This window comes from Solenopsis invicta, chromosome 13 (assembly GCF_016802725.1).
Source record: "Solenopsis invicta isolate M01_SB chromosome 13, UNIL_Sinv_3.0, whole genome shotgun sequence".
NCBI classification, from domain to species: Eukaryota; Metazoa; Arthropoda; class Insecta; order Hymenoptera; family Formicidae; genus Solenopsis; species Solenopsis invicta.
The window spans coordinates 7,784,226-7,800,113 of record NC_052676.1 but is presented as its reverse complement, the minus strand read 5'-3'; the positions used below and the strand labels follow the sequence as shown (position 1 = coordinate 7,800,113).

Here is a 15,888-nt window from a genome sequence, read left to right as displayed (position 1 = left end):
CAGGCAGAACGGTCACGGGTTGAATTTTGTTCAAGAGACATGACCCATTTGAGACACGGCGGCGCGCGGTTTCGGTCGAACGGTTTCGACTGGACGCAACTGTGACTTTGAAACAAGCCGGTTGTGTACGCATATACATACGGGCGATTGGATCACGCACGATTAATCTCCCGACTGACTCTTGCTTCGATAGCCGCGAGAGAGGCGCGCGATTATGAATTACATAAGATCCTTGTATCACCGCGCAGCCGGGCTGCTGCTTTCTCTGTCTGACCTGGATAACTTACATCGCAAAGTTCCTATTCTCTCGCCGCCATTAGCGCTCGCTATGAGATTGTCACTAGAGAGAAAGAGAGAGAGAGATTTATTATCCCTCGAGATTTTACCCCTTAATTCAAACATAGTGAAGCAATACGCAGGCATACATTAATCTTAACAGAACTTTGTGAGGGAATTTAAGTAAAACTTGAAATTAAACGAGAAAAACAATGTACGCGCTTATGTATATGAAATTTCAGAAGTCTGATTGCATGTATCTTTTAATTAATATACTGTACACAGTGTTTACGATGGTCTATATGAAGTTATCTAAATGAAGAAACCGCTTTACCTTCTATCTTTCTCTAAACATATTAGAATTTATATTATCTCCTGCTCCTAGATAAAAAAAAGTATTATCTTTTTTAAATTACTTAAGTTAATGTGAAGAAGACAACGAATGTGATAATATGAATATTATCCTTAGCGCCAACTTCCGAGTTACCATTTATCCTAACAGAAGAATATTTTGAAGTGATAACAACAAATTGCATAAATTAGAAAATAGTAATGCAATATAAAAATTGTCACAAAATTTTAACTGGTTCGGAGACTTTTATAAATAAAACTTTGCCATTAATATGAGTTATATTGTATATTCCCTTTATGTGTTTTTCAACTTTGATTTTTATTTGCATATTGGTCAAAATTAAAAGAGGCACAATTTTGGTTAAATTGAATTATTTAAAAACTTATTATTAAGGAATAAAGGATTATAAATAAAAATATAAACAATTGTTTTTATATTCTGAGTTGTGTTTTGCTCAACAGCAAAATTATTTAAAAATTGCCCGGATAAAACATTAAATAATTTTATCTAAACAATAAATTAAAATTAAATTATTTTTATCTTATCTTTATTTAGATAATTGTAAAATTATCTATACGCAACGTTAACTATAAGCAACTTCAGAAATAATTTTGTGTGCACATTTACTTTCCTTTCTTTTTATATTTTATTAAAAATAATATTCACTGAAATTTGCCATCTCAAAATTGACAATTTCTGATATATGTATAATAGTTAATAACTATCGTTTTCATTTGACTGTTATATTTCAACGTTCGTTCCAAAACCGAAAGCAACAATTTTATACTTCTACGAAAATCAACGTTTTCTCCAAGCTTCAAAAAGTGTAAAGTCAAATTTGAATTTTCTAAATTGTGACTTCTCTCCTATTCCCGTTACAAGTGTTTAGAGGCTTTTGTACACACTTGATTTCGGCGCTAAATACTAATACACTCATATTGACAGAGGAAGAGGATGACGCGCGACACGAATATCGCTTCGCGAAACCGGTCAGCCATTTTGCCGTTTTCCGGTGAAGCCGGATCGCCGAAAGAACGGACGATGGAAGACGTCGCGGCGCGGCTCGGCGCGACGGCGCGCGGCGGACAATGAGCAACGGTGTCGAAAGGCCAAATCGCCGTCGTCGTTGCTATTGTCTGCGTATCATGTTCCATCGAATCTAACCCACGCGTCTTCTCGCAGCCGCGCTCGCGAGCTTGCCACTGATCGAGGGTGACTAACCAAATTAGCATAAAATTGCGAAATGCATTCCGCGGTGAGCACGCCGGAGAAGGACGCCAACCGTTTGCTACTTTTACTGGAAGCTTTAGCTGCACAGATTTATCCGCGCCGCAAACGCTCTCTCTCTTTCTCTCTCTTGATGCATGCGAATGTGTATGTACCTCACTCTCACGTTGCAATGCTATAAACGCAGGGCCGGATGGCTTGTGCGGTGGATTTACGAGGTTACTGCTTCGGACCTTGAAAACAGCAATTTTGCAACTCGAATATTTTATTTCGAATGTAACCGTGTGAAAAATAAGAGGGGAAAAATAATTCTAACGAGAAGAATAAATTGACAAGAATTTACCATACGTATGGAAAAATTAAATGTCTGTATATTTGTGATGTAACAAAAAGAACATTATGACAATTGTTAATGCATACTAAAAGTATAATAAAAATGTGCAAAACGCGCTACATCAATTATTAAGAAATAATTAAGTTAAGAACGATTTATTAGATAGTTGGTTTACGAGATTACCTCCATCAATTTAAAAAATAATAAACTTTTCCAATCTGAAAATTTCATTTGAATCGTAATTACTTGAAAAACGAAGAGATAATAAAAATAAAATTTGCCGGAGATAGTATAATAACGAGAGAAACTGTGCGATTGTTACAATACACAATAAAAACGTAATGGCTTTTGGAATAAAAATATGTAGGACGTGTCACATCAAAAATAATATAACTAATAGAATTCATAGTGATTTTAACGATTTGTTTACGAGGCTGTCTTTACAAACTTCGAAAATGATCATTTTACACCTGAAAATTTAATTTCAAACACAATTGTTAAAAATAAAGAGGTAACAATAATAATAAAAATTATGACAATCGTTAGAATACACTGTAAAAATACAATAGCTGGCGAAATAAAGGCGTGCAGGTTGTGCCACATCTATTGTTAACGAATAATGTAAATAACGGAATTGAAAATAAAATGACGTGAACGGCTAATTTTGCGTGGCTGCCGCCTCTCAAACCTTGAAAATAATAATTTCCTGAAAATTTTATTTTAAACATATCTATTTAAAAAATTAAATAACTGATAAAATAAAAATATGTAGAACACAGCATATTAATTGCATAAGAAATAATATAAATAATGGAATTGAGAACAAGAGATAATTTAAACGAGTTGATTTACAATGCTATTTCCACTGACTGAAAATATTAATTTTATAATCTGAAAATTTAATTTTAAATATAATGCGAAAGAAGTAACTATAACGAGAATAAAACAAATAGTAATTATTATTAGAAAGATTTATAAAAATATAATATGTAACAAAATAAAAACATGCAAAATGTGCCACATCAATTGTTAAGAAACAAAGTAAATAACGGAACTGAAAATAAACTGACCTCAACTGGTGGTTTACGAGGCTGCCGTCTCGAACTTTGAAAGTAATAATTTCAGAGCCTGAAAATTATATTTAATTTTAAATATAATCTAAAGAAAGTAACAGCAACGAAAATAAAAAAGGATAATTATTATTACAAAGAGTCGTAAAAATGTAATAGCTGACGAAGTAAAGGTATGCAGGATGTGCCACGTCAGTTTCTAAGAGACTATATACTCCTAATTGACGGAATTGAGAGAGAAAGTGATACGACTTGGTTTCGTGATCTCTTTCAAGTAAACAGTTTCCGCTCTATAATCATTAAAACATTTTAATGTGTGTCAAAAAAAAGCAAGCTTACTTTTGCGCAATTTACAGCGGCAGAGTGATGTCATATACAACGGAAGGTATAAATGATTTTTATAGGTATACATCTCGTACGCGTCACAAACACGTAGATATGTGCGTGGTCGTGTGTATCTCGATCTTGCGGAACTGAATGCTGATTGCGACACTTCCCATATTTCCGAACATGCAATTATGATCGATATCAAGCCGTGCTCACGCTCTGAACTGATGTTTTCTTCGAACATAATCCGGAGTTAAGCATTACGAAGATTATCTGAATTTTAAAGAAAATTATTTCATTAATTGAGAGATGAGACCGTGATATGTACGCGGAGAGGTTTTTCAACAACGGTTTTGTTGAAATACCTACAAAAGTGGGTAAATACAGATCTGAAAAAAAAATTATTAAGCAAATTAATTAAAACATGTAGAACGCTTAAGCACTATGATAAGTGCTGTAAAAAATGTTGGACTTTAGTTGAACGTTCTACATAATTATTTTGAGGATTCATTATTCTCAGATCTGTATCTAGCTAAATTTTTAATTATCTCAGCAAAGCCGTTATCCTTCAGTATACACGTAATACAATCAAAATAGAGAGGAGGTCAACAAACGGTCATAACAGTGTTTCAATGCTCAATAATATCTTTCATGTGATTTTATATATAATATATTTTCCTGGTCATTTTATAATACATTTTCTTCTCCAAACTGCATGCCGTTATTTTCAATCTTGAGAAACGTAATTTTTAATCGAATATTAGAATCAGAATAAAATTATGATAACGAATTTTAATATTCTGACGCTAATAATAATACTGATGATAATAAACATTTACTATAACGCCAATAAGATTGAAAAGTTATTTTAATTTCGCATCATCGATAAATAAAATCTTTACCTTTAATGGCACGACTTTAAGTTTAGAATTGTTTACTCTGAACAATTAAATAAATATACGGTCTTATACGTCATTGTAAATAGAAAGTACATATACGTCGTTATAAATAAAGAGCTCGAAGCTGAACATTAATATTCTTCGATCTGTGCCGGAAGTTGCGGGACGATTGGAAGGGATAACTGGACAGCAAGACGGGGCGATGCTTCCGTTACAAGCGCGATTGGCGTAATATTTCTTGCACGTGCATAAGATCTGACATTGAAAATCGATGGGCAGATGAACGGTATCGCGTCCAAGTCAGCTATATTAGCTGAGAATCAATAATAATTCCTATAATCTCCCGGCTCCAAATAATTAGTCAATTTATTTCGTTTCAGCACAAATCAATTGACGCAAAATGACGGGTACTTTCACACGGAGGTCGACTTAACGCCGTTCCAGGATGTACGCCGAGTGGCAAAAGGTGAGTTGATATTTACGAACTATGCATCTTGAAAGACTGGATTCGTCGTGAGTCGTGAGTTTTTACATGCCTACAATAGTAATAATAAGCACACTTGCGGATGTTGCGTGAATTAAGAAAGCTTCTCCAACTTGAAAAAATGGAAGGGAGTCACGTGAAATTTCAATCGTATATATTTTTTAACAAAAGCTTTATTAGCATTGCCAAAATAATAAATAACAAATTTTGAGCAATAAAAGCAAATAATTTCTTATTTAAATTTATTTAATAATATATTTTTTATAATATTAATAACAAAAATAGGTAATGACTAGTTAAAAAATTAACAGTTTAATAATAACATTAAAAAGTTAATAATTTTTATCAATAAAATAATATTATAAATACTTTGAGCAATTTAATTTTAAAAGGTATATTCTACTTTAATATAAATAATGCTTTTTAAAATTCACTTTCAATTTAATTTAATTTAAACTTAACGCAATTTTTAACTGAGTTTTTCGTTTATGTAACTTGTAACGTAACAAAATTAATTTTATGTGTTTGTGTACATTTATGTGTACCAACTTTAATTGGATTTAATTTAGTTTAAATTTTAAAACTTGCCCAATCGGACTGATTAATATTTATGTGAAAAAAAATGAAAATAATTATTTATAATAATGATTTTGATCTAACAAGTGAAATTGTTATATTTTTATTAAAGTAATATCATATTTAGGGAGAATTCATGAATATTATATGGTTTTGCACGAAAATGGTACGGTACATGTTTGTTTAATTTCCAAATGTACTTTAATTCCAATCTTTTGTATGAATTTAATTTTACAAAATCCTTGTTTGATTAAATTACTTAAAGTTCTTTTCTCAGTAAAACTCAATATAATTTTAGAAAGTTATTTAAAGTAAACTGTATGGCCAAAAAAATTCAGGAATGCCTACACATTATGTGTACATTTTTTATTATATGTATCATAAACTTGTTCTCAAAATTTAGCTCTTATATTACGTGAAAAGACTAGAGAATCTCCTTAAGGCGATGGAATCGTCTGTATTACCGACATTTTATCAAACAAGTTATACTTTGTGTTGATTTCACAGAAATATAATTCCTTTTACAGAATTAAAATACACATGCCAATGTATACGGCTCTGGTTTACTTTTTGTGAAAAAAAATAATAAAAAATTTTTAAATTACAAATTTTTTTTATCGACTTTTATTTTAATATGCGGCGACCAAAACCGTCAATTCACTGATACATTTATTTCGTGAAAACATTATACTAGATACTTATACAAAATAAAGGCAGAGCCAGGTGTAAAATAAATGAATAAATAATATTGAATCGTTAGAATTATGTCGGGGAGTCTAATTTAAGAGAATAGAACGTTTGACAAATTGTGTACGTGCACATGAAATCTCGATGTAGTAGTACATAAGAGTCTGCTAATGTTTCGTAAATCGTACGTACGTATTGTACATCGCAAGTCGGTGAGTTTGCCGGTAAAAATGCCGACTCCAACATCGCCTTAAGTACAGAGCGTTTCTAGAATTGTATAATTATTTTATCGGGGAAGGTCTATAATTGGAGGCATCGACGGGGCGCGGGGGACTGATATTATGAAAGAAAAGCGATCGTTCCTCTTGCATTTTAATCGTTCGATAAGGCGTTGCGATTCCCACTCGTGGACTGGTAAACCCGTAGACTCGTAAGACAGTCGTTTTTGGATTGACACGGCGTTGCACAATGTTTACGTGGTCACGACCGCGGTGGGATCTCGCTGCGTGGTCGGAGTCAATGATCTGCGCACACGCAATTGCATCGCCGCTCGAAGCAGCTACTTTCCAACGCCTCGTCCGACATGGTCTTTCGACGCTTAGTCAACGATCGATCCGCGCGCCGATCGTCTTCGACTTCACAGGATTAGAAAAAAAAAAAAACACTTTGATCTAAGAAATGAGTTTCCACGAGAGATTGGCTGGGGCGCCCGAAAGATCATTATGAGTGACGCATTTGAAAGAACATATACGTGTATCGACTGCTCGAGTGTGTGCAATCTTTCTGAAACCTTTGAAATAAAAGAGATTAAACGGCGACGCCTTGCAAAGAATGAAGAAATCGGCCTTATTAACGTAATATCTGTTGTTGGCAAGACTTTCTGAATTATGCGCTTTCACGAGTGAACCTAACTGTGTACGCCAAATCTGTCTCTGTCACCTTTATGTATATGTAGCAGCAGCTACGAATGACGAGTAGCACAATGTAGAGGCGAATTCAAGAAGAATTTTGCCACGCGGATACGTTCGGAATGCATCGAGAGCGCATCGCTGGCGCAATGGCGGCTTCTCACTTTTACTTCGCTCCTCGCGCATCCAATCGCGGATAATGAGCGGCGGAATAATTAAGGAAGCATTCCTTACGTCGAGTGTGGCAGAAGGGCATTAGCGAAATTGAAATGGATATTAAACAAGCGGCATTATCGAAAATGAAGACGCGGAGCCGCTATGGGGAGATTTAATGAGCTGTGCCGTACTTCTTTTACATTTTATCCTCTACATTTATCCTAGCAAGAATTTCCAGACGAGAGCGGTGTTGCGAGTCCGTTCCCTTTTTCTCCCCCCCCCCCCCTCTCTCTCTCTTCAATTTTAAAGGTGTACGAAGTAATTCAGGAGAGTTACGTGAATCTGTCTAATGTCGATAAATCAATTCGACATCGCCGTATAAGAAGAAGAAGAAGAAATAATCGTGTCCCATCTTGCGGTTGCACTAGCCGCGCTCGGCAATCGACAATTTCTATCGCTCTTCTGCAACTTCGCCACGGCCGCTAGGCAGACTAGCTTCCCTTCGCGCGTTCCTCGCGCCTCCTCGTAGCCACCTGCACTAGCCATGTAATATCCGCACGTGCATGTGCACGGTTGCGCGCGCGCGCGTATTTAGCGCGTAATTTATATAAGAAGAGAGGCACGCTTGGTTCCACCCCAAAGCGCTTCGATCCACTGGCGCCGGCAGCTTATGATTTCATCGCGCTAAAAAATCCCGGCGAGAACGGAAGACTCCGAACGAGATCGCGAAGGGGGAGAGGGGGAGAGGGGGAGGGCCCACCCGCCGACAGGTGGGACAGAGAGGGGCTCCGGGAAACGGGGAAAGTGCGCGATCCGGCGGGGCGATTAGAACGGGCGCGATCGATCGGGGAATATGGGCCGCTTTCGGGCACGGCCTAATTAGCGTGTCTCAATTAAAATTGCATATATACGCCACTGCGTACGCGGAGGCAATTGTTGCGGAGAGGCGAGGAAGGCCCGCAACTTGCAGTGCCGCGTCGAACATCCTAGCGTCCGCATCGCGCGATCATCTCCGGTGCCGCGCGGCAGCGAGGGAAAAAGGAGGCCCTTCCCTCTTGATGGTCTTCCGCGAAAGGGTCGCTTTCGCGACGGACGACGGCGGGCCGTGTCGGTGGGACCGTAGGATGACACTGCCGTCCACCGGGCACCGTTAACGAATTCCCCGGTGTGTGCGGCCGCAGACTTTTGCCGACTGACCCAATGAGCCCGATAGACGCCAGTCGTGGCCTCCTAACTTCTTTACACCGAATTTAACATGCGCGCGACAACGCGGACCACGTCCAACGGCTCGGGTCGCAATCGCCGATCGTGACGGGAGTCCGCGATGAGACCCGGTCGCCGCGGCTGCTGTAAATAAGTCGGAAACGCGGGGAAAAGCCGCGACGGAGACGGCGGAAAACTGTACGCGGAAACGCGCGACGGATGGAAGAATGTGGAAGCCTCGACGGACGGGCGATAGATCAGCCTGATTTATTTGACGACCCCAAGTCGCAAGTTTCAATTGGAAATAGGAAAAAAACGTTTATGCGACGTGTTGCTCTACCGGTCGCGAATGCGACTCTCTGCACAGCCGAAGCGGTTTTCTCGACGCGGCTGGACAACTGGTATCTAACTGAAAACTCGTTTGGGCGCGATCGCGACGTGCTTGACCCGTTTTTCGCTTCGTTTTTTTTTTTCTTCTTTCGCGTATTAAACGGTGTTAAAATCGTGTGTTACGCGTGAGTGATTAAATTTCACAACCAGGAGAATAGAGAAGTAGTAAATATAACGAATAATGTAAATGTATAAAAGACACTGTTTATTTACATTAACAAATGTGTAACATTTAATATTAAAAATAGATATGTGTGTGAATCATGAAACCCGGTTGATTAAATATCGCAAAGGAGAACAGAAAAATTATATAAATATCAAATATAACAAATGTAATAAATATCAGTGTGTGAGACATACTGTTGACTTCAATTAATAGAGCCTTGTGTTTAACTGAATAAATCAATGGATAATTTATGTTAATGTGAACATGTGTGAATAAAAATAAAAATAATAATAATGTTTATTTGTTTTACAATTAAATATTATAAATGCGCAAGGCATACTGCTTGCTTGAATTAACGAATCTAAGTGTTTGATTGAATAAATCAATAAATACAATAATAATTAGTATTAACATGAATATGTATGAATCATAAAATCCAGTGATTTGAACAAATGTCAAATGTAATAAATAACAAAATATAATAAATATCAGTGTGTACGCCATTGATATTTAGTTGACCTAATGAATCTATGTTTGATTGAATAACTTAATAAATAATTAATATAACGTGAATCATAAAATCCAGTTGGCATGTGACTCGATAGAGTGATTCGCGAGTTTGCGTTGAGCTTGGAGCATTTCCCGGACTACCGATCGTCACGTTACATCAATTTTAAGCGAGGCATCGAACCTCCCGAGTGTGTCGCGTGTGTTCGATACCTCGGTCGCATCCGAGAGAGTTGCGCAGCGGGCATTGACTTGAAACGCTACACGCGTCATCCACGACGAGGTTGTTATTTAAATTGAGCGAACTTGGAAGAAAGAAGGAGAGATGCAATCGAAGCTTGACGTCGCCGTAACTGAGGAAAAACGCAATCATACTGCACGCGATGTTTTAAAAAAGAAAGAAAGAAAAACCCGGGGGAAGAAGGAAAAGCAAGACATTTGCGCGCGTAATCTTGTATCGTGAACTGTGAGAATAGCTGGAAACGCGTCTCGAAAGTCTTCGAAGATTGCACATTCGATAAAAATCGAGATTACGCGTATCTGTAATCAGACAATTATGTTTTACATGTGCGTCACGTCATTTACAATTATATGAAGAGATGAGCACATGAAGATGTGTACGCGTTATCTTCATGGGAAATTCAGCTAAAGGAAATCAGTCGATTTTTACAAACGGAGATCCTCCACGTTCGCAAGAATTATGTTCAACTTCTGTCACGCTGTACGCGTTCGAGATAACTATGGACGGGCGTTCGAAAGTTAGCAAAATTTAGTAGAGGAACCGAGCTGCTGGTACATTAGCGGGCGACGATCGAGATCTCTTCCTCGATTACGCGAAGAGAGGAGGAGTCTCGGCGAGAAGGCGAGTGGCGTGCGATCGGTCCGCACATGAGGTGCGCGACCGATCGCCGATATTTCCGGCAGCAGCGATGGCCAACGCGGATTCGCCGGGCGGCTCGAGCGCCAGGCAGCAGCAACGGCGACGCTGGTCCGTGGGTCGATCGTCGACCCCGAGGAATCACTTTTCGCTACACTCTTCGGAAGCTTTCTACGCGAGCACGGAACCGTTATCCGGCGGCCGCGGCGGACGAGCGTTGCATAATGCGAGCAGCGGCGGCGGCGGTGGCCCAGACCCAGATTCGAATTCCGTCCTGGATTCCTACGCGCCGGAAACGGGTGGCAGGCAGCAGTACCGGGCAGCTGCCGCCCGGCGGACGTCCCAGGACTCGAGTGACCGACGTGCGAGCGTCGCGAGGAGCGAGACGACGTACTATACGGTGCCGCGCGGCCCGGCGGTCTCCAGAAAGGAGATCCTGCGACGGAGGTGTGTCAAGGACGACGTCGAGACGACGACGCTCCATTCCACGCCGGAGAAGGATCAGGTCGAGAAGAGACCGAGAACGTTGCCGTCGACCGGTAGGAGAGCTCGTCAGGACACCGAGCAGCGGAGCGCTTCCTCGCTCTTGAAGAGAGTCTCCAGGCAGGACATCCTGCAGCGTCGCGCGACCATAGAGGCGAGCTCGCAATTGAAAGATGTCGCGAGAACGTCCTCGGGTTTCCCAAATTCCGGTCGCTCGGCTAAAGAGAGTCGCGATCTCTCGCGGCCGTCGACCTTGCCGAAGGTCGTGCACGCCTCGAAAATGTCTCGGCTGGAGGAGCACTCCTCCTCTTCGAGGACGAGGGAGGCCGCTGGGAGGGAAGCGCCCATTTATGGAAAAATTCGGCGGCGGAAAATGTCGCTGCCGACTGGCGCCGCGACTCTCCGGGACTCCACCGTGACTCCTTCGAGCACATTGACGAGATTCTCCAGGGCAAAGGCGAATGGAGAGCGCGCGGACGCTACGACGAAAGTCATCAGGCACCTGCGAGATCCCTTTCCCGACCCACCCGATCGGTCCAGATCTGGCACGGACAACGTCACTCGTGACGACATTTATGTCAAGGTCGCGCGCAAATCCTCCAGGCAAGCTCCTCGCGAGGAGAGACTGGAGCCGGTCGACCGGACGATGTCTAGGCGCAGAATAATCAGCAACGCGAGCGAAACGGATTCCTTGGAGCGAAGGATGCACCAGGATCGAGATCAGGACGTGGTCAGGGTCAAGCACGACGCAATACTGGTCTCCAAAACGGACATCGACCGGCTGCGTAATTTTAAAACGGGGAGAAACGATCTCGAAGACGCGAAGACGTCTTACTGCGCGGACTCCACCTGGTCTAGGCGGAAGAATTCGAAAACGGACTCTTGGTCCCGCGATAAGTGTCCTCACAGAGATTCCACGTGGACCTCCAGCGAGAGGCAAGAGAGATGCCGACCGAAGTCGCAGAGCGAATTGTTAACGAACGCGCAATTGGGGGACTCGAAGACGGGAATAAGATCGACGACGTTGCCGAGCTACGTGAAGATCGGACGGAAGACGTCGACGGGGAATCTGCCGGCGCGGAACGTGGACGAGCAGAGAAGAGTCTCGACGAGCGGAGTGTTGACGAAGCAGAGCAAAGAGAGGTCGAATTACGTGAGGAAGACGGCGACGTGTGTCCCGACACACGTCAGAGCGCTTAGCGACGCGAACAGCGCACGTTCTAACTCTCCGGACATGCCGTCGTCGATATTCGGTTTCTGTACCGGAAAGAGAAGGATGCAGGTGGCTCGTAGATCCCAGTCGTGGAACTGGAAAACGGTTCGAAATTACCTGTGGATCGATTCGAAAAAATATACAATATAGGATTTAACGAAGTTTTCATTTTTAAGCGATCTATTCTATTTAAAAGTCAAACACGTAATTTTATCGTATTGATTAACGAAACAGTTTAACGATCTATTTTCTGAAAGGCTATTATTTTAATTAAGTGAAATTGTGCCGGCAAATTTTTTTCAGAATCTCCTGTTCTGAAATTTGGATAGCGAGAAGTTTTCTGTTGCAAATGTGAAAGTTGATTTAACTAGTCGTTGATGTTGAAAGAACCTAATTTCTGATATTGTGTTTAATGAAGAAATAATAAATTTCGCGTGCCAATCTAAAATATCAGCAAGCGTAGGTGAAACGTCTGTATCATTAGACTGCTTATTTGAAGAATGTAATATTATTTGCAGGGTGAGCTGGTGTGGTTCGACCCCGGCGTCGGCCACGTGTTGCCAGGCGAAGTACTGGAATACCACAGAGCCGCCAATGTACTTTCGGTCCAAGCAGTGATCGCCGGCAAGGTAAGATAAGCCAGTGTAGAAAGCGCTTACTAATCGTCTGTATGAACCGTGAATAATTATGAATGGCGTGATGCGAAAGAATTCAATAGCTATGAAAAGATAGGCCAGACGGTATTCCTTTGGTTGGTAAACAGACCTTTCCATCGACAATACATGCAGCTATCTTGAGCTCCAGGCAATCTATCACTTTGCATTTTCTGTAAACGACGTCATTCGACAAGCTCGATTCACGTACATACGACTCACGTATCTTCGCCAAAATGTTTGCCCAAGTGTTGAACTTTTTTATTTTAAATTTATCTATATATATTTAATTTCTTAAAAAAATGTTTGAATGTATTTAAAGTTGATTTTACCGTTAAATGGCAAATATTTTAAAATATAATGGAACTCAAACTAGCTCATGTATCTTCGCCAAAATGATTTACGATGTGTTACTTATTTTAAATTTATATATTTGATTTTTCGAGAAAAGTATTTAAATGTATAAAAATCAATTTTATCGCTCGATTACTAATATTTGAAAATATAATAATTTTATTGACTCGCATATTTTTATCAAAATGTTTATTTCAGGGTTTATCTAAAATAAATGTCGTGTGTTTTAATATTAAATTTATTTATATATTTAATTTATCGGAAAAAGTATCTATTAAAAAATATAAAATTAATAATTATTGTCTCGTACGTAAGCAAAAATATAAAATTTTCTTTAAAGAATTTTGAACAGATGCACATTTACTTACATGAAGAAATTTTGTTTTTAGTTTTATTAGTAAAAATATACTTGTTTTTATTTCTATAATAATTTTGTGAGTAAAAGAGAAGAAAAAAATATCGAATAAGAAATAATATTTTTAAACCAAGAATTAAATTCTTTTAATACCTTTTATTATTCAAAATAATTATTATCATATTATGCACTTTCCGCAAAATTGACGCAAAATAAGTTTGTAGAAATTTACACTTTTACAACTTTGTATTGTAAAAAATTAAAAATTGGGCCTGCAAAATATCTGCAGAACATCGCATTTTATTCCTTAAGGTATCCACGTTTAAAAAAAGAATCTGTTTATTTAGTTTATTTACAAATAAATTTAATGTAAAAATATAACACTGTTTGGACATATTAATTTATTTAAGACAACAAAAGTCTTAACGTTATTGAACAAATGACCATTGGAGGTCAAGATTGAATTGTTAGATAATTGAAAGCAACAAACAGTTTAATGGCATAAATGTTACATGATATAATTAAAATAAGAAGGTGAAAAAGGTGCCCCATATATGATACGTTGTGACTGAAAGGTTTAAAGATTTTATATTCTTGCTTACATGTGAGACAATGATTGTAAATTTAATACTAATTTTTCCTGAGGAAATGTATTTAAAATTAATTATACCGTTTGATTAATAACATTAAAAAATATATTCGATATTTCAAAATATAAAGAAAAAGATCCAATTGACCGTCACAGCAGAATATTGAATAAAGCTTCAACTTGGCTCGGTTGTCAAGCGATTAAGGGCAATCGAAATGTCGTCAGATCGAGCAGGAATAATGGAGCAAGTGTGCGTGGTATCCGAGCGAACCGCTCGTCGGTTCTTGACTTTCTAGCGCGACCCTCGCGCGTTTAAATTCGTTTCATTAGACGAGAACGAGAGGGGCAACTCTCACGTCGCCACGCTCGCGCCCGTGTCAATCTGGTTTCCACGTTTTTCATTCACTTTTTCGTCCTTCGCGCGCGTGCGATTTTCAAGTTCGTGCTCCCGCGCCTTGAATCGCACCCGCCGGTCATCGATCTCCCGCGGTCGTGGGTGACGCGAGAATTTTGAAAGGAGCTACGCGCGGCAAGGTACAAAATGACTTGACGGACGATTGTTCGCGCGCCGTCGTGGTTTCCATTAACACCAGGCAACCACCTCATTATGCAACACCGACACCCATCGCGGGCCATTTAACAACGCGCAATTTTTCCTGCCCGCCCGCTTTAGTTCTCCGCGTTGCATTGTCGTGCACTAGTTGCAGCACTGCACTTCACCGGTGTCCCATTATAGATGACGACGCATTGGCGTAAGGCACGCCAATCGCTTCAAAAATAAAAAAGCGAAAAAGAGTATTGAGAGACCTCTTAATGTGCGTATACTTGCGAATTTAACGGTATTCGCAATCCGATTTCATAGTTGAAAACCTCTTAAATATGAATTTATGCGGAGCCATAGACAGTTTTAAGATTCCAACCGGCCAGTGGAATGAATAATATCTCGTACTCGCGACTTTGATTTCTAAAAATATCTTAAATATGTATCATGGGTGGGGTCTTAGAGAGTTTCAAAATTCCATTCAGCCAATGGAATGACCGTATAACATCTCGTATTTGCAACTTTGATTCTGTAGACAGATAGAAATCGATCTATAAATTTTGAAATTAAAAACGTGTCACTCTGTATCTTGAACAAGTCGTTTTAACAGGTTCTACTTGTACCTTTTTATTACAAATAATAGCTTTTAATTATTATTACTACGCAAATAGTAAGCAAATGTTAAAAAAATGATTTATTCATTATAATTGTGAACAATATTTTATTGCTACATCTTGTTTTTTATATCAATATTTAAAATTATCATGATTTATAGTAAAATTTTCTCATAATTTGTAGAACTATAAACGTAATGTTATTATTACAAATATTATAGTAATAATTATAGAAATAAAGCTATTAATTATTTTATTATGCAATTATAATCAGATACATCAAATACCTTTCTCTCTATGATAATAAATAATTTCGATATTTTGCAATAAATAAATCCATTTGTTCAGAAAATTGTAAAAAATTATAAAATTTGAGAGGTTTTGTTTTGAAGTTTTCCATTATTTTAGTTTGCAATTACTCATCCTCAGAGTATTTTCAGGTTTCTTGAAGCAAAAGAAAGAAAAGATTCTAATTTATCGCGTTTATTTTCCGTAAATAGGAAATTTCAAAGAAAAATTTAATGTTGACAGAAAATAAAAAATATTTTCAATTTTTTTTTTTTAAATCCGATCATAAAATTTCGTTAATCCGCCGGAAATAACTGTTGCCGCCGGCGCCAATGGAGATGCAACTGCAAACGCAGACG

General features: G+C 38.9%; 2 protein-coding genes across 2 annotated transcripts in view; both read left to right on the top strand.

Annotated features, from left to right (window-relative positions):
• The window catches only part of LOC105203252 (unconventional myosin-XV), a 62,613-nt gene that overhangs the window by 4,266 nt on the left and 42,459 nt on the right, over window positions 1-15,888 (top strand). The window contains exons 2-3 of the mRNA XM_039456364.1: window positions 4,866-4,951; window positions 12,654-12,764. Of these exons, the coding sequence (XP_039312298.1) occupies window positions 4,931-4,951; window positions 12,654-12,764 (132 nt within the window). The 5' untranslated portion in view covers window positions 4,866-4,930. The remainder of the gene's footprint in view (window positions 1-4,865; window positions 4,952-12,653; window positions 12,765-15,888) is intronic.
• On the top strand, window positions 5,337-12,643 carry LOC120359309. Its single transcript, XM_039456365.1, has one exon. The coding sequence runs from the start codon at window positions 10,492-10,494 to the stop codon at window positions 12,283-12,285; it is 1,794 nt and encodes a 597-aa protein (XP_039312299.1). The 5' UTR covers window positions 5,337-10,491; the 3' UTR covers window positions 12,286-12,643.